This window comes from Mustela nigripes, chromosome 12 (assembly GCF_022355385.1).
Source record: "Mustela nigripes isolate SB6536 chromosome 12, MUSNIG.SB6536, whole genome shotgun sequence".
NCBI lineage: Eukaryota > Metazoa > Chordata > Mammalia > Carnivora > Mustelidae > Mustela > Mustela nigripes.
The window spans coordinates 151,615,977-151,640,964 of NC_081568.1; the positions used below are offsets into that span (position 1 = coordinate 151,615,977).

Below are 24,988 nucleotides of genomic sequence, written 5' to 3' on the forward strand. Positions count from 1 at the left end.
AAAATATATGTTTATAAAAAATAAAAAATTTAAAAACTCAAAAAAAAAAATACAAATTTGGGGACAGGTTCAGTCAGTTAAGCATCTGCCTTTGGCTTGGGTCATGATCTCAGAACCGTGTTCCACATTGGGCTCCTTGCTCATAGGGAGCCTGCTTTTCCTTCTGCCTGATCCTCCCACTGTTTGTGCTCCCTGATAAATAAACAAATAAAATATTTAAAAAAATAAAAGAATGTTAGATGGCCCTTAGCTCTATGCTTTGGAGACACTAAAAAAAAAAAAAACAAAAAAAACGGATTTGAAGGGGGCACATGCACCCTGATGTTCATAACAACATTATCAACAATTGCCAAACTATGGGAAGAGCCCAAATATACAATGACTGATGAATGGATAAAGATGTGGGGTATACATATATACGTACACACACACACACACACACACACACACACACACACACACACAATGGACTATTGCTCAGCCATCAAAAAGAATGAAATCTTATCATTTGCAATGATGTGGATGGAGCTAGAGTGTATCATGCTAAGTGAAATAAGTCAGTCACAGAAAGACAAGTACTGTATGATCTCACTCACATGTGGAATTTACAAAACAATATAGATGAACATAAGGGGAGGGGGAAAAGAGAAAGGGATGCAAATCACAAGAGATTCTTAACTATAGAAAACAAACTAAGGGTTGATGGAGGGTGGTGGGTGGGGATGGGCTAAATTGGTGATGAGTGTTAAGGAGGGTCCTTGTTTTGATGAGCACTGGGTGTTGATGTAAGTGATGAATCACTGAATTCTACTCCTTAAACCTATATTACACTATTGTTAACTAACCAGAATTTAAATTTAAAAATTCAAAAAAAAGAAAAAAAGGAAGAACAACAACTATAACCAACAAACTGGACAACCCAGAAGAAACGGAAAAATTCTTAGAAACATACAACTTACCAAAACTGAACAAAGAAGAAATAATGTGAGCAGAACAACTACTAGAAAGGAGATTGAACCAATAATCAAAAATTTCCCCACAAAGAAAGAGTCAGGAACAGATGGCTTCAATGGTGAATTTCATCAACACTTAAAGAATTAATAGTAAGCCGCCTCAAACTTTCCCCAAAAAATTCAGAGAAAGGAATACTCTCAAGTCATTTTTGAAACTAACATTACCCTGATGTTAACAAACCAGACACTACAAGAAAACTGGAGGTCCATGTTCCTCATGAATATAGAGCAAAAATTTTCAACAAAATAATAGTAAACAGAATTGGGCAGCACATGTAAAAGATTAATTATGTCAAGTGGAATTTATCCCTAAGATTCCAAGATGGTTTCCACATATGAAAATCAATGAATGTAATAAGTAACAGTAATAAAATGAAAGATAAAATTCATTTGATCCAGTGGTAGGTATTATGGAGAGCACGTATTGCATGGAGCATTGGGTGGGGTGCATAAAGAGTGCATTCTAGAAATTTTGAAAAGAATTTAAAAAAGAAATTTAAATTTAAAAAAAGAAATTTAAAAAAATAAATCTAAAAAGAAAGAACAGGAAGAAAATACATTTGATCCTCTTAATAGAAGCAGAATAGACATTTAATAAAACTCAACATCCATTCATTATTAAAACTTTTAACAAATTAAGCATAGAAGGAATGTACCACAACATAATAAAAACAATATATGGTGAGCACAGAGCTAACATCTTGGTCAATGGTGAAAGGTTGAAAGTTTTTTTCTCTATGGTCAGGAACAAAACAAGAGTACCCATTCCCTGCACTCCTATTCAACATAGTCTGGGAAATCCTGGCCAGAGCCAGCAGGAAACAAAAAGAAATAAAAGTCCTCAGAATTGGAAAGGAGAAGTAAATATGACTTTTACAATTGACTTGATTTTATAGATAGAAAATCCAAAAGACTCAACCAAAAAACAGTTACAGCCTGCACCTCGGTGGCTCAGTGGGTTAAGCCTCTGCCTTTGGCTCAGGTCATAGTCTCAGGGTCCTGGAATCGAGGCCCGCATTGAGCTCTTTGCCCAGCAGGGAGCCTGCTTCCCCTTCTCTCTCTCTACCTGGCTCTCTGCCTATTTCTGATTTCTCTCTATCAAATAAATAAGTAGGTAATTCTTTTTAAAAAATCTAATCAATGGATTCAGTAAAGCTGCGGGATACAACATTAATATACAAAAATTAGTACTATTTCTATAATGAATTATCTGAAAATGAAATTTTTAAAAGTATCTCATTTTCAATAACATCAAAAACAGTAAACTATTTAGGAATAAGTTTAACCAAGGAATGGAGAGATCTCTACTAAAATCTACAAAATTGAAGATGAGACTAATAAATGTAAAGATACCCTGGTTCATGGATTAGAATTAATATTATTGGGGCACCTGGGTGGTGCACTCAGTTAAGTGTTTTAACTCCTGGTTTTGGTTCAGATCGAGCTCTGTGTTGGGCTCTACAGTTAGTGTGAAGTAAGATTGAGATACTCTTACTCTCCCTCTCCCTCAGCCCTTCCCTCTCATGCTCTCTCAATCAATCAATCAATCATCTTTAAAAAGTAACCATATTAAAAAAATAATTAATATTGTTAAAATGTCCATTCTATCCAAAGCCATCTATAGATTCAATACAATCTATATCAAGACTCCAGTGGCATTTTTAAGTGGGGAAAAAAGAAAATTCTAAAATTTGTATGAAGCACAAAAATCTCCCAAATAGCTAGAGTAGTCATGAAAGAGAAGAATGCAGCTATAGGCATCACACTTCCTGATTTCAAATGGCATTATAAAGCTATAGTAATCAAAACAGTATGGTACTGACATAAAAACAGACACATATATCAATGGAACAGAATCAAGAACACAGAAATAAAGCCATGTGAATATGGTTAACTGATACTTAAAGTATTAGTTACTTATTTAGATACTTAGTTACTTAGATAAGGAAGCTAACATTACTCAGTAGAGAAAAGACAATTTCCTCAATAAATGGTACTGAGAAAACTGAATATTCACATGTAAAACAAAATAAAACTAGACCCCTATTTTACACCATTCACAAAATTACTCAAAATGAACGAATGATTTAAAATAAGACCTGAAACCATAAAAACTTATGGAGGAAAATACAGGGAAAAATCTCTTTGACATAAGTCTTAAGAATGATCTCTTTTTAATATGACACCTGAAACACAAGCAATAAAATAAACAAACAGAACAAACAAACAAAAAACATGGAGAATTTCACCAGTCTAAAAATCTTCTGCACAGTATGGGAAATGATCAACAAAATGAAAAGGCAACTTAAAAATGGGGGGAAAATTGCAAATGATATATCAGATAAAGGGCTAATATCCAAAGTGGATAAACATCAATAAATATATAAACATCACTAATCATCAGCAAAATGCAAATAAAAAATACCAAGAGATTGCCACCTCACACCTGCCAAAATGACTATCATTATAGAGACAAGAGATAACAATAATAATAATCCTGGGAGGATGTGGAATAAATCTCATGAAATGTTGGTGGGAATTCAAATTGGTAAGATCAGCGGAAACCAGTGTGGATGTCAAAAAATTAAGAATACAACTATCATGTCCTACCAATTTCTCATTTGAGTACTTATCTAAAAGAAATAAGATCAGTATATGAAAGATATCTGCACCCCATGTTCATTGCAGCATTATATACAATAGCCAAAACAAGGAAACAACCTAACTGTCCATCTGCATATGAATGGGTAAATAAGATATGATTGTGTATACAACTGAATACTGTTCAACCATAAAAAAGAAATAAATTCTGTCATTTACTACAAGATGGGTGGACATTGGGGAACGCTATACTGAATGACACAAGTCAGAGAAAAACAAATATTATGATCTCACTTATACATGAAATTTAAAATATTAAAAACTGAAACCACACTTACAGAAAAAGATATCAGATTTGTGATTATCAGAGATGTGGGGAAGGGAGTGGGGGAACTGGATGAAGGTGGTCAAAGGGATAAACTTCTAGTTATAAATAAGTACTGGGGACATTACATAACATAATGACTATAGTTAATACTGCTGTATGGAATACTTCAAAGTTGATAAGAAAGTAAATCTTAAATGTTCTCATTACAGGGAAAAAAACATATTTTTGTAACTAAACGAGTTGACGGATGTTAACTAGACTTATTGTGATGATTTTTACACTATATGTACATCAAGTCATTATGCTTTAGACCTTAAATTATACAGTGCTGGGTGTCAACTGAATCTCAATAAAGCTAAAGGAAAATAAATGACTCTTGTTAACCACTCTTTTGTGGATGTTGGTTACAGCAGACCTAGAAAACCAATTTATTTTGAGTGTATTAAGATAGGTGGGTGGAACGGTTGCCAAACTGTGGAAAGAACCAAGATGCCCTTCAATGGATGAATGGATAAAGAAGATGTGGTCCATATACACTATGGAGTATTATGCCTCCATCAGAAAGGATGAATACCTAACTTTTGTGGCAACATGGATGGGACTGGAAGAGATTATGCTGAGTGAAATAAGTCAAGCAGCGAGAGTCAATTATTACATGGTTTCACTTATTTGTGGAGCATAACAAATAGCATGGAGGACATGGGGAGATGGAGAGGAGAACGGAGTTGAGGGAAATTGGAAGGGGAGGTGAACCATGAGAGATTATGGACTCTGAAAAACAATCTGGAGCACTGGGTGTGGTGCAAAAACAATAAATACTGTTACGCTGAAAAGAAATAAAAATAAATAAATAAATAAATAAAAATAAAAGAATCCTATAAATATGTCTATGCCTACAGAGTTAATAAGCTAGGTTAAATGGACCAATGATTAAAGAATACAATCTGCCAAACTCACTCAAGAAGAAATACACAATCTGAATAGGCTTTTTATCTATTAAAGCAATTGAATCAATAATTAATCAATTTGAACACATACAAACACACACACATAAGCACCTGACCCAGACTGTTTCACTGGTTAATTCTAGCAAATATTTAAGGAAGAAATTTTGTCAATTATCTACATCTCTCTGAAAATAAAAGAGTAAAAGGAATACTCTCAAATTCATTCTATAAGGCCAATATTAACTTAATATCAAAACCAGACAAAGATATTACAAGAAAAAAATTACATATATTTCCTATAACCATAAGTTCAAAAATCTCAACAAAATATCACCAAATTGAATCCAACAATGTATAAAGAGAATTACATGCCACAACCACATAGGATTTATTCCCAGTACACAAAGCTGAATCTACCTTTGAAAGTTACTTAACATTTAAAAATAAATTAAGGGGCACCTGGGTGGCTCAGTGGGTTAAAGCCTCTGCCTTTAGCTCAGGTCATGATCCCAGGGTCCTGGGATCGAGCCCTGCACTGGGCTCTCTGCTTTGCAGAGAGCCTGCTTTCCCCTCTCTCTCTGCCTGCCTCTCTGCCTATTTGTGATCTCAGTCTATCAAATAAATAAATAAAATCTTTTTAAAAATAATAAAATAAAATAAATTAATATAACACATCACATCAAAAGACTATAGAAGAGAAATCACATGATGATATCAATAGATGCAGGAAGAGTTTTTGACAAAATTCCAATACTCATTCATGATCAAAGTATTCAGCCAATTAAAAATAGAGGGGAACTTCCTCAATTTAACAAAGAATATCTACAAAAAAAATCTACTGCAGCAGCATATATAGTGGAAAGGAACTCAAAGATTTCCCACTTAAATCAGAAAAAGACAAGGATGCTCCCATTCTTTAATTCTTTTAATTCACCTAATGGAAGTCCTATCTAATGCAATATGACAACAAAAGGTAAAACACAAAGAAATATACAGATTAGAAAGGAACAAATGAAACCGTTTGGAAATGGCATGATCTTTTACATAAAAAATCTGAAAGAATTTACTAAAAAACTCTTAGAATGAAATATATGCTGACATATATCACAAAATATGTACAAGATCCGTATGAGAAAAACTACAAAATTCTGATGAAAGAAATCAAAGAAAAAACAAATAAATGAACAAACAGTGCATGCTCATAGTTAGAAGACTCAGTGTTGTCAAGATGTCAGTTCTGCCCAATTTTATCTATAGATTTGATGCAATTCCAACAAAATCCCAGAAAATGTTTTTAAGATACTGACAAATTGACTCTGAAGTCTATATGGGTGGACAAAAAAACCAGAACAACCTACACGGTATTGAAGGAATAGAACAAATTCAGAGGACTGACATTACTGAACTCCAAGAGTTGCTATAAAGCAACAATAATGAAGACAATGTGGTACTGCCAAATTAACAGACAGAGCAGAATAGAAAGCTCAAAAATAGACCCACATAAACATCATCAGTTGATCTTTGACAAAGAAACAATGGACCAAAGTTAATCTTTTCAAAAAATGGTGCAGGAACAACTGGACATCCACGTGAAAAAAATAAAAAATAAAAATGTCTCTTGACACTGATCTTAATGTATTTCATGTATGTATGTAAAAAAATTTAATTGATGCAAAACAGATCTAAATGTAAAAAACACAAAATTATAAAACTCTTATAAGATAACAGGAGGGAACCTAGATCACCTGTGCTTGACAATGAGTTTTTAGATACAATACCAAAGGCAAGAAACAGGGAACAAGAATCAGTAAGTTGAACTTTATTAAAATTAAAATTATTTTCTGTAAGATACCATCAAAAGAATAAAAAGACAAGCCATACTGGGAGAAAATATCTCCAAAGACATTTTTGATAAAGGACTGCTATTTGGAATATACAAAGAACCCTTAACACCCAATAAGAACATAAAACACCTGATTTAAAATGTGCCAAAGACTATAACAGACACCTTATCAAAAAATACACACAAATGACTAATAAGTTTATGAAAAGACACTCAATGTCATAAGTCATCAAAGAAATGCAAACTAAAACAAAAAGAAAAACAAAATATGACCACATGAATATTAAAATTGCCATGATGGAAACTGACAATGCCAATTGCTGGTGAGGATATGAAGCAACACAAGTGCTCATTCATGGTGTTTGGGATGCAGAATGGTACACACCATCTTTAGAAGGCCCGTTTGAGATTTCTTACAAAACTAAACATCCTTTAATTATATAATGCAGCAATATCTCTCCTTGATATTTATCCTGAGGAGCTGAAAACTTATTTCCATGCAAAAACCTTCACACAGATGTGTATGCCCCCTAATTCATACATATCAAAACTTGAACACAAGAGGTTCAGTAAGATGATGGAGTAGGAAAAATTCAAAAGATGGCTGCAGAGTAGGAGGACCCTAGGTTCATCTCTTCCATGAACACAATTAGATATCTAACAAACCATCTTAAAAACCTCCAGAAACTGACCTGAAGACTGACAGAGCACACTATACAACTAAAGGGACATAAGAGAGCACACTGAAGAAGAAGATAGGAAGGTCAGAGACGTGGTTTGAGGGAGAAATGAATTATGGGTGTCTGGTGGGATGGGACCCATGGTAACAGAGACGGGTGAAAGAGAGGAGAGCAAGCACATAGGGGAAGTTCAAGGAGAAAAATTCACCAAAGGCATTGGCTGGGAAAGTGAGAAAGACTGAATTTTGTGAGTTCTTGAAAACCAGCAGGGCTTAAAGCTTGGATTTTAAAAGTCAGCAGGCTTGGCTGGGATACAGCCTAGAGGGTGCTACCCTACTCCTACAGCAGATAACATTGAAAGAGTAATTTGAAAATGCCTGGGGCACACAGTGGGACAATTATTCCCTCTTCCTGGAACACTTTCCCACTCGAGGAAGCATTCAAGGAGACCCTCTACAGGAACAAAGGAAGTAGCTAGCGCCATTTCCTTCCTCCATCCCTCAGCATAAACAGAAATCACCTGCAGAAAGCAAGGCAGAACCCACATTGGCTGCCTAACCTGCTTACACCAAGCCCCGCACACCTATGCTCTGGAGACTCTGCCCTTCTCAGCAAAGTTTGCTTCACTTTCAGCATGGTGGGGCCCTCCCCACAGAAGACCACACATAGCACAGCCCCCACCACATCAACTGACCAGAGAGTTCTATAGGGTCCCCTGATCTCATGGAAGTGGTATCAGGTTTCATTTTATAAGCAGACAAGAACATACCACATTAAAACTTACCACATGCAAGTCAGGGACCAAACACTGCCCACAGCAGGAAAAGAGTGCTTCTTCAGATGACTGGCCTGAAAGATAGAGCAGCCAGAACACAACAGCACAGTGCATGCAACACACACCAGAGATACTCCCTGAGGCACCAGAACCTTGACACTATATGATCTCTCCTTGACACAACGCCAAGATGGAAGAATTTATCCCAAATGAAAGAACAAGATAAGGGATGGCCAGAGATCTAATTGAAACAGTTATGGGTAATGTGTGGTAGAGAATTTAAAGCAACCAGCATAAGGTTACTGACTGGACTTGAGAAAGAAGACCCTTACCACAGAGATAAAATACCACAATGAGACCCTTACCACAGAGATAAAAGTTAAAAAGAATCAGAGATGAAGAACACAATAAACGAGACTGGAAACAGACTTGATGCAATGAACAGCAAACTGGAAGAAGTGGAAGAAGGAATTAGTGGCATATAAGACAAGATAATGGAAAATAATAAAGCTGAACAAAAGAGAGAAAGAATTATGGATCATGAGAAAAGACTTAGGGACTCAGTGGCTGCCATCAATCATAATAACATTTGTATTTTAGGAATCCTGGAAGAAGAGAGAGAAAATGGGACAGAAAATTAATTTGAGAAAATTACAGCTGAAAACTTCTATAATCTGGGGAAGAAAACAAATATCCAGATCCAGCAGACACCGAAAACTCCCATCAAAATCAAGAGAAGCAAGTCAACACCAAGATATATTGTAATTAGATTTTCAAAATATAATGTTAAGTGGTGCCTTAATGATATGGGACTTTAACACCTCACTCACAACAATGGACAGATCATCTACAGAAAATCTGTAGAAATTCATCTGCAGACAGATCATCTGCAGAAGATCACCAAGGAAACAATGGCTTTGAATGACACACTAGACCAGATGGACTTAACAAATATATTCAGACATTACATCCTCAAACAGCACAATACACATGCCTTTCAAGTGCAGATAAGATATTCTCCAGAATAGATCACACATTAGGTCACAAATCAGGCATCAAAAAACACACAAAAAAAGATTGTTTATGTGGAGTAACAAAAGATCCTGAATAACCAAAGAATACTTGAAAAAGAAAAGCAAAGCTGGACACATCACAATTGTGGACTTCGAGTTATATTACAAAGCTGTAATCAAAACAGCACAGAACTGGCACATATATCAATGGAACAGAATAGAAAACCCAGAAATGAACCTATAACTATGTGGTCAACTAATCTTCAACAAAGCAGTAAAGAATATCTATTGGAAAAATTGTGTTGGGAAAACTGGACAACATCATGCAGAAGAATGAAACTGGACCACTTTATCACACCTTACACAAAAATAAATTCAAAATGGATAAGAGACCTAAAACCTGAAACCATAAAAAGTCCTAGAAGAGAAGACTGGCAATAACCTCTTTGGTCAGCCATAGCAACTTCTTTCTAGATATGTCTCCTGAGGCAGGGGAAACAAAAGCAAAAATAAACTATTGGGACTTCATCAAGATAAAAATCTCTGCACAGCAAAAGAAATAATCAACAAACTAAAGACATCCTACTGAGTTAGAGAAGATATTTACAAATAGCATATCTGATAAAGGATTAGTAGGCAAAATCTACAAAGAACTTCTCAAACTTAACACCCAAAAACCAAACAATCCACTTAAAATAGGGGCAGAAGACATGAATAAACATTTTTTCTAAGAAGATATACAGATGACCAACAGACACATGAAAATATTTTCAACATCACTCAGCATCAGGAAAATACAAATCAAAACTACAATGAGACATCACCCCACACCTGTCACAATGATTCAAATCAACACAAGAAATAAGTGTTGATAAGGATATGGAAAATGGGGAACCCTCTTACACTGCTGGTGGATATGTAAACTGGTACAGCCACTTCAGAAAATAGTATGGAGGTTCCCCAAAAAGTGGAAAATATAACTACTCTAAGATCCAGCAATTGCACTTCTAGATATTTGCCCAAAGGACACAAGAACATTAATTTGAAGGGACACATGCATCCTGATGTTTATGGCAGCATTATCTACAATAGTCAAATGATGGAAAGAGCCCAAATGTCCACAGAATGATGTATGGATAAACAAGATGTGTGTGTGTGTGTGTGTGTAATGGAATGTTATTCAACCATAAAAAAAGAGTAAACCTTGCCATTTGCAATGACATAGATGGAGTGAAAGAGTATTATGTTAAGCAAAGTAAGTCAATTAGAGAAAAGCAAATACCATAGAGTATCACTCATGTGTAGAAATTTTTAATTAAAAATTTTATTTATTTATTTGTCAGAGAGAGTGAGCACAAGCAGGGGGAGCTGTAGGCAGAGGGAGAAGTAGGCTTTCTGCTGAGCAAGGAGCCCAATGTGGAACTTGATTTCAGAACCCTGGGATTGTAACCTGAGCTGAAGGTAGACACTTAAACCGACTGAGCCACCCAGGCATCCCTCATGTGTGAAACTTAAGAAACAAGACAAATGAGCAAAGGGAAAAAGAAACAAACCAAGAAACAGACTTCTAACTATAGAGAAATACTGATGGTTACCAGAGGGGAAGTGGGTGAGGGGATGAGTGAAATGGTGATAGGGATTAAGAACACTTCTTGTGATGAGCACTGACTGTTGTATGGAAGTGCTGAATCACTGTATTATACATCTGAAACTAATGGAACATTGTACGTTAACTAAATGAAATTTAAATTAGAACTTTTTTAAAAGATGGTGGTATAAGAGGATCCTGAGTTCACCTTGACCCATGGACACACCAAGAGCTACATCTCTAGAACTAAAACTCTGAAAATAATTGGAAAACTGGTGGAAGAGATATTCCACAGAGAGAAGGGCACATGGAAACAGAAGTCATGGAGGCCCAGTTAAGAACAAAATGCCTGGCAAGTCTAACCACAAATGAGATGGACAACACAAGCATGAGGGACTCAAACTGTGAAGAAAATTCACCATAACATCTAGCTTTGAAAATAAGCAGGACTGGGCACTTTAAAAATCAGCAGACTAAAATTTAGGAGAGCCAGAGGACAACAAAAAATGTAATCCTTGCTGGCTCAGTCAGAAGAGTGTGGGATTCTTGATAGATTCATGAATTTAAGCCCCATGTTGGGTACAGAGAGTAATTTTTTTTAAAAATTAAAACTATTTATTTGTTTATTTGAGAAAGAGAGAGAAACAGTGGAAGAAGGAGAAGATGGAGGGGGAGAGAAAGAACCCCAAGCAGACTCCCTGCTGAGCAGGAAGCCCAAAGCAGGACTCAATCCCATAACCCATGAGATCATGACATGACTAGAGATCAAGAGTCAGACACTTACTGTCTGATACTTACTGGACTGAGCTACCCAGGTGCGCCAAGTTAAAAATATTTTTAAAAACAACAACATAAAAGATAATATAGCCCTAAACACAACACACAACTGAAAAGTGCCTAGTCAGAGGGGAAGAGCCTCGGTGGTTCAGTAGATTTTTGGTTCAGGTCATGGTCTCAGGGTTGTGAGACTGAGATCTGTGTCAGGATCCTTGTTCAGTGGGGAGCCTGTTTGAGATTCTTTGTCCTTTGCCCTTCATCCCCTTTTTAATTAATTAATTAATTAATATTTTTTTAAGTGCCTGGGGTATATGTGAAAATGATTTATCTTCTTTTTTTTTTTAAGATTTTATTTGTTTATTTGACAGACCGATCACAAGTAGGCAGAGAGGCAGGCAGAGAGTGAGAGAGAAACAGGCTCCCTGCTGAGCAGAAAGCCCAATGCAGGGCTTGATCCCAGGACCCTGAGATCATGACCTGAGCCGAAGGCAGAGGCTTTAACTCACTGAGCCACCCAGGCGCCCCAAAAGTGATTTGTTTTCTTATCTAAGATCACCTTCTGGAGGGGCAGTAGTCTTCAGAAGATTTTTCTGAGAGTAAAAGTGTTAGTTGGTACCATTTCTCTTTTCCTTCCTCACGTAGATAGCTGGAAACTAGCCAAAGCCAGCACTAACATTCTCCACCTACCTGACTAACATTGCGTGCCCTTCTCTGTATTCCCCTGCAGACCCATCATATCCAAACCACCCACCTCAACAAGTGTCCACCCAAAATGGCTGCCCCACCAAAACCAGCAAGCCACCCCAGCAGGGACCTGCACCACTCCAAGGTGACTCTTGTCCTTTAGAGATAGGAAGATAACCCCACACACCAGCTTCAGCAACTAAGCCTTTAAGCTGGCTGCACAGGAATATTGCCTTGCCTTTCCATGTACTCACATCTGTAGCAGAGAGGCTAAGTCCAGAAAACTAGCCTGATTGTTGACCCCACCTACCTATAAGCCTGTAGCAGCCTCAGAAGGCTCCTCAACAAAGCAGGAACTAAACCCCATCCACTGCACCTACAGTGTATGAAGTCCACATAGAAGAGCACGCCTGGAATTCTTGATTCTGTTAACCAGGAGCATTGCACCATAAGGAATCAAAGAATCTTTTCTACACAAGGTCACTACTTCCAAGACCAGGAGATGTAGATAACTTCCTTAATACAAAGAAGCAAATACAGAGAGTCATACAAAAAGAGGAGGAAGATAAATATGTCCCAAATGGAAAAAACAAGACAAATTTACAGCAAAAGAACTAAATAAAACACAGAAAACCATTATGCCTGGTAAAGAATTCAAAGTAACAGTCATAAAGATAAAGGACTTGAGAAAAGAGTAGATGAACTCAGAGAGAACCTCAACAAAAAGATAGAAAATATAAAAAAGAACAAGCCAGATATAAAGAATTCAATAGCTGAAATAAAATATACACCTGAGGGAATCAACAGCAGATTTAAGGATACAGAGTAATGGATCAAAAATCTGGAAGACAAAGTAATGGAAACCAACCAAGTTGAACAATGAGAAGAAAAAAGAAAAGAAAAAATTACAATAGATTAAAGTACTTTACCAACATCATCAAGCATAACATTTACATTCTAGGGATCCCAGAAGGAGAAGAGCAATAACATACTTGAAGAAATAATAGCTGAAAAATTCTCTAATCTTGGGACAGAAATAGACATCCAGGTCCAGCAAGCACAGAGTTCCTAACAAGATAAACCTAAAGAGGTTTACACAAGAATGCATAACAATTTAAATGACAAAAAAAGTAATGATAGAATTTTTTTTTTAATTTTCAGCAACAGAATTTCAGGCCAGAAGATAGTGGTATGATATATTCAAAATGTTGGAAGGAAAAAGTCTGCAATCAAGAATATCCTACCTGGCAAGATTATCATTCAGAATAGGAAGAGAGACACAGTATTTCCCAGATGAAAAAAAAGTTAAAGGGGTTCATTACCACTACATCAACCTTACAAGAAATGCGAAAGGAAGAAATGTAAGAAAAAGCTTTCAATGTAAAGAAAAAGCCATAACTAGAAGTAAGAAAATTATAAAAGAAAAAAAATTGATAATAACAAACATTCAGTAAAGGTAGTAGACTAATCACTTATAAAGTTAGTATGAAGGTTAAAACAAGAAGGTAATAAAATCAATTATATTTACAAATATCAGTCAGGTGATACGCAAACTAAAAAAGGAGATAAAATATGACATCATATACATAAAACATGGAAGGGGAGTAAAAATTTAGTGTTTTTAGAATGTGTTCAAACTCAAGCAACCATTAACTTAATATAGACTGATAAATGCCTAAGATGCTATATATGAACCTCATGGTAACTACAAATCAAAAACCTATAATAAATACCTACCCCCAAAATTTTTAACTTAATCTACACATAACACTGGAACTTAATCTACACAAATCACAAGGGAAGAAAACAAGAGGACAAGAAATGAACTACAAAAGCAACCAGAAAACAATTAACCAAATGGAAATAAATGCATGCTTATTAATAACCAATTTAAATGTAAATGGACTAAGTACTCCAATCAAAACACATAGGCTGACTGAATAAATTTAAAAAAAAAAGAAAGAAATAGATCCATCTACATGTTCCCTGCAAGAAATTTACTACAAACTTAAAGACAAAAACAGACTTGGGCACCTGGGTAGCTCAGTCATTAAGCATCTGCCTTCAGCTCAGGTCGTGATCCCAGGGTCCTGGAATTGAACCCCGCATCAGGATCCCTGCTCAGCGGGGAGTCTGCTCCTCCCTCTCACACTCCCCCTGCTTCTGTTCCCTCTCTCACTGTGCTCGCTCTATCAAATAAATAAATAAAATCTTTAGAAAAAAGGGGTACCTTGGTGGTCCTGGGATTGAGCCCCACATTGGGCTCTCTGCTCTTCAGGGATCCTGCTTTCTCCTCTCTCTCTGCCTGCCTCTCTGCCTACTTGTGATTTCTGTCTGTTAAATAAAAAAATGAAATCTTAAAAAAAAATCTTTAAAAAAAAGACAAAAACGGACTAAAAGTGAAAGGATTGAAAAATATACTATACAAATAGAAAAGAAAAAAAAAGTCAAAGTGGTAATACTTGTCTCTAACAAAACAAACTTTAAAGCAAAGATTGTGGGGTGCCTGGGTGGCTCAGTAGGTTAAAGCCTCTACCTTCGGCTCAGGTCATGATCTTAGGGTCCTGGGATTCAGCCCTGCAATGGGCTCTCTGCTCAACAGGGAGTCTGTTTCCCTTCCTCTCTCTCTGCCAGCCTCTCTGCCTGCTTGTGATCTTTGTCAAATAAAATCTTAAAAAAAAATAATAAAAATAAAGCAAAGATTGTAATAAAAAAAAGGGAAAAAGAAAGGCACTGTATAATGGTAATGGGAAAATCCAATAAGAGGCTATAACAATTGTCAATATCTATGCACCCAACATAGGAATACCTATAAATAAATCAGTTATTAACAGGCATAGAAGGAGAAAATGACAGTAATACAATTACAATAGGTGATTTTAACACTCCAATTACACCAATGGACAGATCATCCACACAGAAGGTCAATGAGAAAACAGTGGCTTTGAATAACGCATTGGACCAGATGGACCTAACAGATATATACAGAACATTCCACCCAGAAACAGCAGAATACACATTCTTTTCAAGTGCATATAAATATTCTCCACAAGACAAATCTCAATAAATTTAAGAAGTTTGAAGTTATATCAAGCATCTTTTCTGACCACAACAGTAAAAAACCAGAAATGAATTACAAGAAACAATCTGTGAGGAACACTAATACATGGAGGTTAAACAACATTCTCCAAAACAATGAATGGGTCAACCAAAAAATCAAAGAGGAAATTTTTAAAACCATGGAGACAAATCGATAACAGAGCAATCTGAAATCTTTGGGATGCAGCAAAACCTATTCTAAGAGAAAACTTAATAGCAATACAAGCCTGCCTGAAGAAACAAGAAAAAATGTTCTAGACTAGAACATAAATAAATTAAATAGAGACTAAAGAAACAGTGCAAAAGATCAATGAAACCAGGAGCTGGTTCTCTGAAACTATAAACAAAATTAAAAACCCTTAGCCAGACTCATTAAGAGAGAAAGGAGACCCAGATACATGAAAATAGAAATGAAGGAGAAATAACAACAGACACCACAGAAGTACAAATGAATATAAGAGAATTTTATGAAAACGTATATGCCAACAAACTGGACAACCTATAAGAAGTAGATAAATTCTTAGAAACATAATTTTTCAAAATTGAATCAGAAAGAAATAGAAAATTTGAACAGACCAATTAATGAAATGTTATTAGTAATCAAATATAATTACCAACAAATAAAAGTCAGGGCCAGATGGTTTTACAGGTGAATTCTATCAAATATTTAAAAAAGAGTATTACCTATTCCTCTCAAACTATTCCAAACAATAGAAGAGGAAGGAAACTTCCAAATTCATTCCCTGACTCCAGCATTACTCCAATACCAAAACCAGACAAAGACACACACACACACACACACACACACACAAAAAAAAAAAAAAAGAAAAAGAAAAGAAAAGAAAAAGAAAGAGAGAGAGAGAACTACGGGCCAATATCCCTGATGAAGCTAAATGAAAAAATTCTCAACAAAATATTCAACAATACACTAAAAAATCACTCATCATGGTCAAGTAGGATTTATCAGGGATGCAAGAGTGCTTCAATATTTACAAAACAATCAATGTGATACATCACATTAATAAGAGAAAGGTTATATGATCATCTCAATACATGTAGAAAAATCATATGAAAAAATACAACATCCATTCATAATAAAATCTCCCAACAAAGTGGGTTCAGAAGGAATATATTTCAACATAATGAAGGTCATATGTGGAAAAACTCACAGCTATCATCATATTCAATTGTGAAAAACTGAGGATTCCTCTAAGACCAGAAATAAGAAAAGATTGCCACTCCCACCACTGTTATTCAACATGTTACTGGAAGTCCTAGCTGCAGGAATCAGACAAGAAAAAAAAAAAAAAAGGAATCCAAAGTGGTAAGGAAAAAGAAAGATTTTCATTATTTGCCAATCACATGATACTATAGACCCTAAAGAATATAACAAAAAAACTATTTGAACTGATAAATGAATTCAGTAAAGTTGCAGGATACAAAATTAATATACAGAAATTGGTTGCATTTCTATACACTAATAATGGAACAGAAAGAGAAATTGAGAAAATGATCCTATTTAATATATCACATGATATATATATGGAATCTAAAAAACAAAACAAAACAAGAAATCAACAAAAAACAGAGACAGAATCATAAATACAGGGAACAAACTGGTGGTTCCATGAACAAAATGGAGACAAATGGAGATGGAAACAAATGAGAAAGCAAAATAGGTGAAGGGGATAACTTGTGGTTATAAAATAAATTAGTGATGAGGACAAAAAGTACAGCATAGAGAATATAGTCAATAAAATTGTAGTAACTTTGCATGCTGACAGATGGTGACTGTATTTATCATGGTAAGCATAGCATAATGTATAGAATTGCCAAATCACTTTGTGGTACACCTAAAATTAATATAACATTTTATGTTAACTCTTCTTCAATTAAAAAACAAAAAACAGTTGTTTGTTGGAATTAGCAAAAGGGATGGATGAATAGTCCAAACACAAAAGATTTGGGGACAATGAAACTACTTTCTGTGATACTACAGTAGTAGATACATGTCATTATACACTTGCCCAAACTCATATGATGTACATAACTGAGAGTGAATTCTGATATAAACTGTGCACTTTGTGTGATAATGATATGCCATTAAGTCTTTAACTGTAATAAATGTACCACTGTGGTCACCGATGTTGATAACAGGGAGACTATGCATGTAAGGGGGCAGAAGGCATATAGGAAATCTCAGTACCTTCCCCTCAATCCTCAGTGAATCTAAAACTGCTCTAAAGTATGAAAATCTATTAAAAAAGAAAAGTTAATGAACAATACCTGGGTTTAAGACCATTTTTCAGAGCCACCTCTGTACACATTGTTTTTGAGGCTAAGTGGCATATAAAAGTTCCCAGAGAGTGTACAAACATCAGTAAAAAAGAAAACCAGTGGTGAAATTCCCCAGACCACAGGATGAGAAGTCAATGCAGGACCCAGAGAAGGAGAAGTTTTAGAATTCACAGGAAAGAATGAGCAATTCCCCAAAAATAAGAGAATAGTTTCAGGAAAATGAGGAGAATTAAAGGCAACAGATGTCAATGAAAATAGAGACTGGGAAGGATGTATACGTCAGAACCAGGATCACTGAGGACCAACTGAGAGTCTATGTTCTGGACCTCTTCCTTCTATTTTTCCCTTGGGTTTTGTTTTTCATTTGTTTGTTTGTTTTTCCCTGACTCCTTCACCACTCATACTTTCACTTCACTAAGTACTTGATCCCACGTCACTCAAGAGGCATTTGAGAAACACTTGGACAAGAAAGCAAACTTTTACTGTCAACTCCAGTTTTATTATGTCACTTGCATGTACTGTATATTGTTTGTCTATTGTCTAGTGTCTGTTGCCTGTTCTACCAATATTTGTGAAAAATGACTCTTGGTCTGTCTTACTCACTGCCACTGTCAGCAACTACAAGTGAGCCTCCAGCATGCCCAGAAATAAAGGAGCCAAAATATGTCTGTTGAACAAATAGGGAGTAGCAGAAGCCAAACTGCTGAGGTAGAGTAAGAAGGAGAGGATATGGAGACGTTGAAGACAGGGCTTTCCAAGGAAAGAGATGCGGTGATATCTGAGGATGGGTTGATGGGACAGATAGAAGGATATCAGAGTGTTGTGAACCTATGCAGGTTGTAATGATGAATTAATGTATTATTCCTCATTAAAGACCCTTTCTGTTATATTTGTCTTGGTGCTGATATGGTTGGTATTCATATCAGTAATGTCAATGAAGACATTTACAGTTTGCTTGTTGTAGGTAGAGATAACATTGACAGAATCACAATTCAAAAATGCCTAAGCAATCTGTCCAAAAAAAGATAAGATTGTGAGGCCCAGACAGGGATGTAAATGCCCCATAGAAAACCTGACAGCAAGACTCATGACTCAGTATTGCACTAGTGTTAAGGCAACAGGCAGGGGGTTATACTGGGCTGTATCTTCATGGGTTCCACTGCCTTCTATCCAAGTGTCCTTGGGAAAAGGTCTTAAGCTCTCTTGGCCTCATTTGTTCCTATTTGAGTTAGAGACACTAATATCTACTTGGCATAATTTTTATGAGGTCAGCTGAGATAATCCATGTAAAATGATCATGGAAAAGCCATGATACATGTTTAAGTACATGATTATCAGTAGATATTTTGTGTGTCATAATGAGAAATACATTTAGTCTTTGTCCCCAGTTTCTGCACAGAGCTTCTAAAACCCTTGAAATGTCCTAAGTGAAGCAGCCTCTTTTCCTATTCAAAGGAGCCCTTTCTGATCACAGGTAAGTTTGTAGTAATGAGGTGACTGAAGGTGGGTCCCACAGATAGCCTTGGGATGGGGCTGGTCACCAGAATGATCACGCAGTTGGTGAGGTGGAACTTTCAACCCATCCACCAACCCTGAGGAGGCAGAAAGGAGGAAGGCTGATCAAACTCTATAAAATCTCTTAAACAATGAGGTTTGGGGACCTTATAGATTGGTGAATGCATCCGTTGCTGGGAGGGTGAAATGCCCCAAATACATGGGGATAAGTGTCCCTGTGCTCCGGACCCTTCTCAACTTCACCCTGTATCACTGTTTGTATGTATTTTTTATAATATCTTTTATAATAAATGTAACTGTAAGTTGTGTTTCCCTGATTTCTGTGAGGGGTCCTAGCAAACTTTAAAACCTGAAGAGGGGGGTGTAAAAACCCCCAGGTCATAAAGAAAGAAGTGCAAGTAACTTGTGCCACTACTTGCGATGATATCTGATATTGCCAGTGTGGGAACATGTAGGACTAGGTTCTTAACCTGTGGGGTCCACACTACCTCTGAGTAGATAGTGTCAAAACTGAATTGACTTGTATGGCACCTAGTTGGAAGTCTGCAGAGATTTGGGTGTTAATGTTAGAAAACACACCAGAATTTCACATTATTATTTACTACAGAATTCCAATTTTAACTTGTGATCTGATGTGACTGCCAGAAACACAAGAAAATCAGAGGCTCCCTCTGTGACAGTTACAGGGCCCTGCCACAGGAGGTGAAAATTCCACCATACATCTCTAGGAGTATCAGGTTCAGGTCTGGGCAATGTACTTCAAATAGGGACACGAACAGAACAGCCCTTCCCTAGGACAACATGACTATGTAGGTGAAGGCGTGAAGCTATATCCTTCTTGAGAATTTAGAGATGTCCAGGCAAGAGAGGAGAAGGCCTAGAATGTGAGTATTGTCTCTTGGGAACTGAGATCAATATCTCTCAGCAGAGTCCTGCGTAGCAGAGCAAGGACCAACACACAGAAACCAAAGGTGTTATGTAGAAATAAGAACTCTCTCTTACTGCAATGGCCGCATGTGCAGCAATGGCTGGTGTGCTTGGAAGAGTCCACACATGAAACCAGTAACTATCCATGTGAATGTCTGAGAAACAATGGTTTCCCTCAGTGGGGGATTGAGCTGAGCAATCCCTAAGGTTTCTTTCAGTTCTATAGTCATAAATAACTTACTAGTAGAAAGTAGTATCTAGTATTCCAACGACTTCATATACTGTCTCCTCCATTCTCTACCCTCAACTCTGTCTGATCATCCTACTATAGAACGACCCTCATCCATGTTTCCCAAGCAATACATCGTGAAGAGAAGCTGATTTCTACTGAGATACCAGTGAAGACTTACCCCAGTTTCTGCAGCTTACATTGTGGATGCTTTGCTTTTTCACATAGAATTCCAACTCCTGCATCTCCCAAGGCATTTTCCCCCAAGTAGAGTCTGGTCAGGGACTGGTTGGTGCTCAGGACGGATGCAAGGTCCTCACAACATGCTGATGTGAGACAGCAACTGACCAACCTTCCATAAAGATGGCAGAATGTCAGACATTTCTCTCACCTCACTGTCTGTGAGTCATGGAAGCACTTGCTCCAATGCTGTTTCTAGTCCTTTCCACACACAGGAAGAGTGTCCAAACTGTATATTAACTATTTATTTCCTTTTGTTTGGTGTAATAGCAAGTAAACACCTTCCAAGCCCATGCCAATACTCCATCTTATCAGCTCCCTATACTTTTTTTTATTGTGATAAAATATACATAACATAAAAACTACCATTGTAATCCTTAAGTGTACAATTCAGTAGCATTTAAGTTACCTTCTCATTGTTGTATAACTGTGACCACCATCCATCTCCAGAAGGTTTTCATCTTTCCAAACTGCAACTTAGTACATACTGAACACTAACTCCTCACTCCTCTCTCCCCCAGCCCCCAGGACCCACTATTCTATTTTTTGCCTGTATGAATTTGATTATTTTAGGTCATTCCTGTAAGTGGAATCACACATTTCTGCCCTTTTGTGTATGGCTTATTTTAATTAGTATAATGTTTTCAAGATGCATCCATGTTGCAGCATGTGTCTGAATTCTCCTGAAGGCTGTATGCATATACCTACCACATTCTTCTACCCCCAACCCCACCCCCTTACCACATGTTTAATCCATTCATTATTCCATGGGTATTTGAGTTGTTTCTACTTTCTGGCTATTGTGAATAATGCTGCTATGGACACAAGTGTACAAATACAGGTTTGGATCCCTGATTACACTGCTTTTTATATACCTGGAAGTGAAATTGCTGAATCATACGGTAATTCTATGTCCACTTTGAGGAACTAACATACCAGCTATACTATTTTACATTCCCACCAGCAATTATGATGGTTCCAATTTCTCCTCGCCTACACTTATCTTTTGTTTTGTTTTGTTTGTTTATAATAGCCATCCTAATGGCCCTACCATTTTCAAGTGCTTTCTCTTATTCAAAAATCAAGTCTCCCAGAAACATTTAGTGAAGGGCTTCATAAAAGATCAAGTGTGTTAACACCTCTTTTCTGTTTTGTGTGGAGACCAAGAGCTTGTCATAAAGTCCCAAAACTCTCCTGGAGCTGGTTGTATTTTCTCAGCTTGACTGTAAATACCTTAAAAGTGAGCATGATTTGTTGGATTACTTAAGTTCATTTCTAAGACTTAGTATATGGCTCTTCCCACAACAAACACTAACTGAATGAATTACTGATAAACACCTGGAAATCTTCTGAGCAGTAAAGTCTATTCTCATGCTAAAACTGTAGTGCATAATAGATCCCGGAAGCCACAGCTCATGTTACCTGAAGGAAAATAGCTCAGACTCACCAAAGCTTCTTCAGATTGCAGAATAGATGCCTCAGCCCCACACAAAGAAGTCTAATTCCAAAGTCTCCCAGGGTGTTGTGGCTCAGATCCAATTCCATCAGCTTCTGGTTGCTGCTCAGGACTGAGGAGATGTTGAAGCAGCAGTGATGGGAAAGGCAACACCGCCCCAACCTTCATGCCAAGTAGAGAAGCAGAAAGCATCAGAACAAGGCTGCTTCTCTGACACTGCCTTCTGGTCTATGCCAGTTTTCAGCACCAACTGGGGCGATTTGTGGTCTCATGTTACAAAGGGAAAATTTTAAGGAAAGAAGTTAGGTGAGAGTATGATCTTACCAGAACTCCCACATGCAGGCTGAGACTTATTGTGAAGTTAGTTCCCAGGCTTATGAACTCATAGCCTGAGACCACAACCACTGAGTATGTCAGTGAACTCCCTCCATAAATAATGGTCAGCTCTACAATATATACAGGCATGTCCCTGTTTTATAAATGAAAAAGGAGGTAAATCTGTGTCCCACCTCTGTATCACATGTTCTTCACTGCAAAAATCCCTCAGGTGGACACTGATCTCTCTGGGGTTTTTAACTTATCTACTTCTTTGTCAATCTTGTCTCCATTGTTCTGTTTAATGATTAAATTCCAGCCCTCCACCTACACCAAAATAGCAGGAAGCTCTGTTTCTTGATTTGATTTACAACTCCCCCCAACACACACACAGACACACACAAAGACACCGTTATCACCATCATCAACAACTAGGAGTGCCTGTGTCAGAGGACTAAGAATGTTGATTCTTTCCAGATGAATACTTCATTATCCTAAAGCCTGTTAACATCTTCCTTTATACCCCTATCTTCACACCAACTAGAGCTGAATGCATGACTAAACCTCTATTTACTTGCAAAATATCTCATCATCACCCATGTCTCTCTATTTGTGTCTCACTCTATGGAATCACACAGGGGCACCCAGCAGGATAGTGGGAAGACTGGCATGGGATGAAGAAGGCAAGGAGCCCAAACCAGCCAGAGCCTTGAAGGCAAGAGGAGGATTTGTAATTTATCAAAAGAACAAAGAGAAAGCACTCAAGCAAGGGAATGACATAATTAAAGTAGAATTTTCTAAATAACCCTCTGACTTCTGTATGGAGAATAGGATGGTGCTATATGGAGAATAGGAAGGTGGTAAGGGTGGATGTGGGAAAACCAGTCAGTAGTCACTCAGTATGTATTTTTGAGCACTGATGCGTGCTAAGACACTTGTCCAGACATTGTAGGGACAGTGGAAAGATGAACACAAATTCTGTCCCATGATCTTGAATTGTATTGCAATATCATGGCAAACAGTCATGTTTACTGGGCCTGGGCTACTGGTTTGTATAGGAGATAAAATTGATAAAGTTGGTGTTAGGGTGGGTATAATGATCAAGAAAGGGATGTATGAAAACACCCTGGAGGGATGGGCTTTAGTGCTGGCTATGTAGCTCATAAAAAATGCAGATGTGTGATGGAAGAGTGTTTGTAGGATGGCCCAGACACTCATGTATTGTCTTGGGGAATGTGAGTCTGATTCACAGTGTGAGTCCAGAGCAAGCACTCTTTATTAAGAAAGCTGAAAGAGATTCTCTGTGACATTTCAACCTATATGAAATGTTTTGATGGGGTCCAGCCCAGGTAGACATTGTCTATGATGAAACTCTCCAATTCTCAGCCGTGATGAGGGCCAGTGAGGAAACAGAAGATATTGAGGGCCATGCACTTTTTGTCCTATCGCCAAGAAATGGCTTACTTTCAGTTCCCCATCATTCTTCCCTATTTGAAGCTTTCTAAACAAGTGACCTCCAATCCATTTTACTTTCCTACTTGTTATGGGCTGAACTGTGTCCACCCCCCCCCCAAAAAAAAAATCATAATCCCTAGGATTTCAGAATTGTGACTATATTTGGAGATCAGGTTTTAGACCTTTAAATGAAGTCATGAGGACAGGCCCCAATCCAACATAACTGGTATCCTTTAGGAAATCAGACACGAACACAGAGACCACATGAAGACTTAGGGAGAAGACCACCATCTACAAGCCAAAAAGAGAGACTCAGGAGAAACCAATCCTGCTGACACCTTCAGCTTGGACTTCCAGACTCCAGGACTATGAGAATATGAATTTCTATTGTTCAAGCTTCTTTTTCTCTGGTACTTTGTTACAGCAGCCCTAGAAAATTAACAAACCATTGATCTGGACCCTGAGGTCTTCCTCCACTCTGCTCTCTGTGTCACTCACAGATATGCGTGCACACACAAACACACACACACACAGTTTCTTACCACAGTCTCCGAATATTACAGCCGGGTCGCTGGAGCATTTCACATAACACCTGTACCCCTGGGTCCCCCAGAGCATTGTCACTGAGGTTCAGTTCAGTGAGGTTCAGTGAGTTAGTGCTTAGGACTGAGAAAAGCCCCTGCCAAAGGCTGAGAGTGACATAACAATTCACCAACCTGAAATTGTAGGGAAGGAAGAAAGAAAAGAAAATCAGGAGTGTCTGGCCCCAGTTCAAAGACTCCCCAAGGATTAAGAACTGACTCACAGAACCAAAAATTGCCTACTAAGGAATGACAAAGACCAGGGGGCCATGGTAAGACTGTCCTGCATACCTTATTATGGAAACAGCATGAGTCTGTGACTGGCTGCCTTGGCACACCCTCCAGTACCTCCCTCAGATGTCTTTCTCCTCCTCTGTCATCAGACAGCTGTCCTGCCCAAGGCCTTGTTTTCTGTTAAGTAATCCAGAGACTACACTGTGAGATCCAGATCTCAGATCTCACATTGGCTGCATAATAGCATCACCAATGTTCTCAAAAGAGAGCCAGGCCACACCATAGGACTAAAGTCAGAATCTCTGAGGCAGGACCAAGTATATCAATAGTTTTAAGACTTCCACATGGTTCCAACATGCAGTCCTTGTTAGAATACAGATTCTGGCTCTG

The 24,988-nt window shown here is 37.4% G+C and overlaps 1 protein-coding gene across 3 annotated transcripts in view; it reads right to left on the reverse strand.

Annotated features, from left to right (window-relative positions):
* Positions 1 to 24,988, reverse strand: part of NLRP3 (NLR family pyrin domain containing 3) — a 48,405-nt gene that overhangs the window by 14,804 nt on the left and 8,613 nt on the right. For all 3 annotated transcript variants that reach the window (XM_059416734.1, XM_059416732.1, XM_059416733.1), the window contains exons 6-8: positions 24,326 to 24,499; positions 22,005 to 22,175; positions 20,499 to 20,669 (exon numbers count right to left, since the gene is read on the reverse strand). In XM_059416734.1, coding sequence (XP_059272717.1) covers positions 20,499 to 20,669; positions 22,005 to 22,175; positions 24,326 to 24,499 — 516 coding nt within the window. The remainder of the gene's footprint in view (positions 1 to 20,498; positions 20,670 to 22,004; positions 22,176 to 24,325; positions 24,500 to 24,988) is intronic.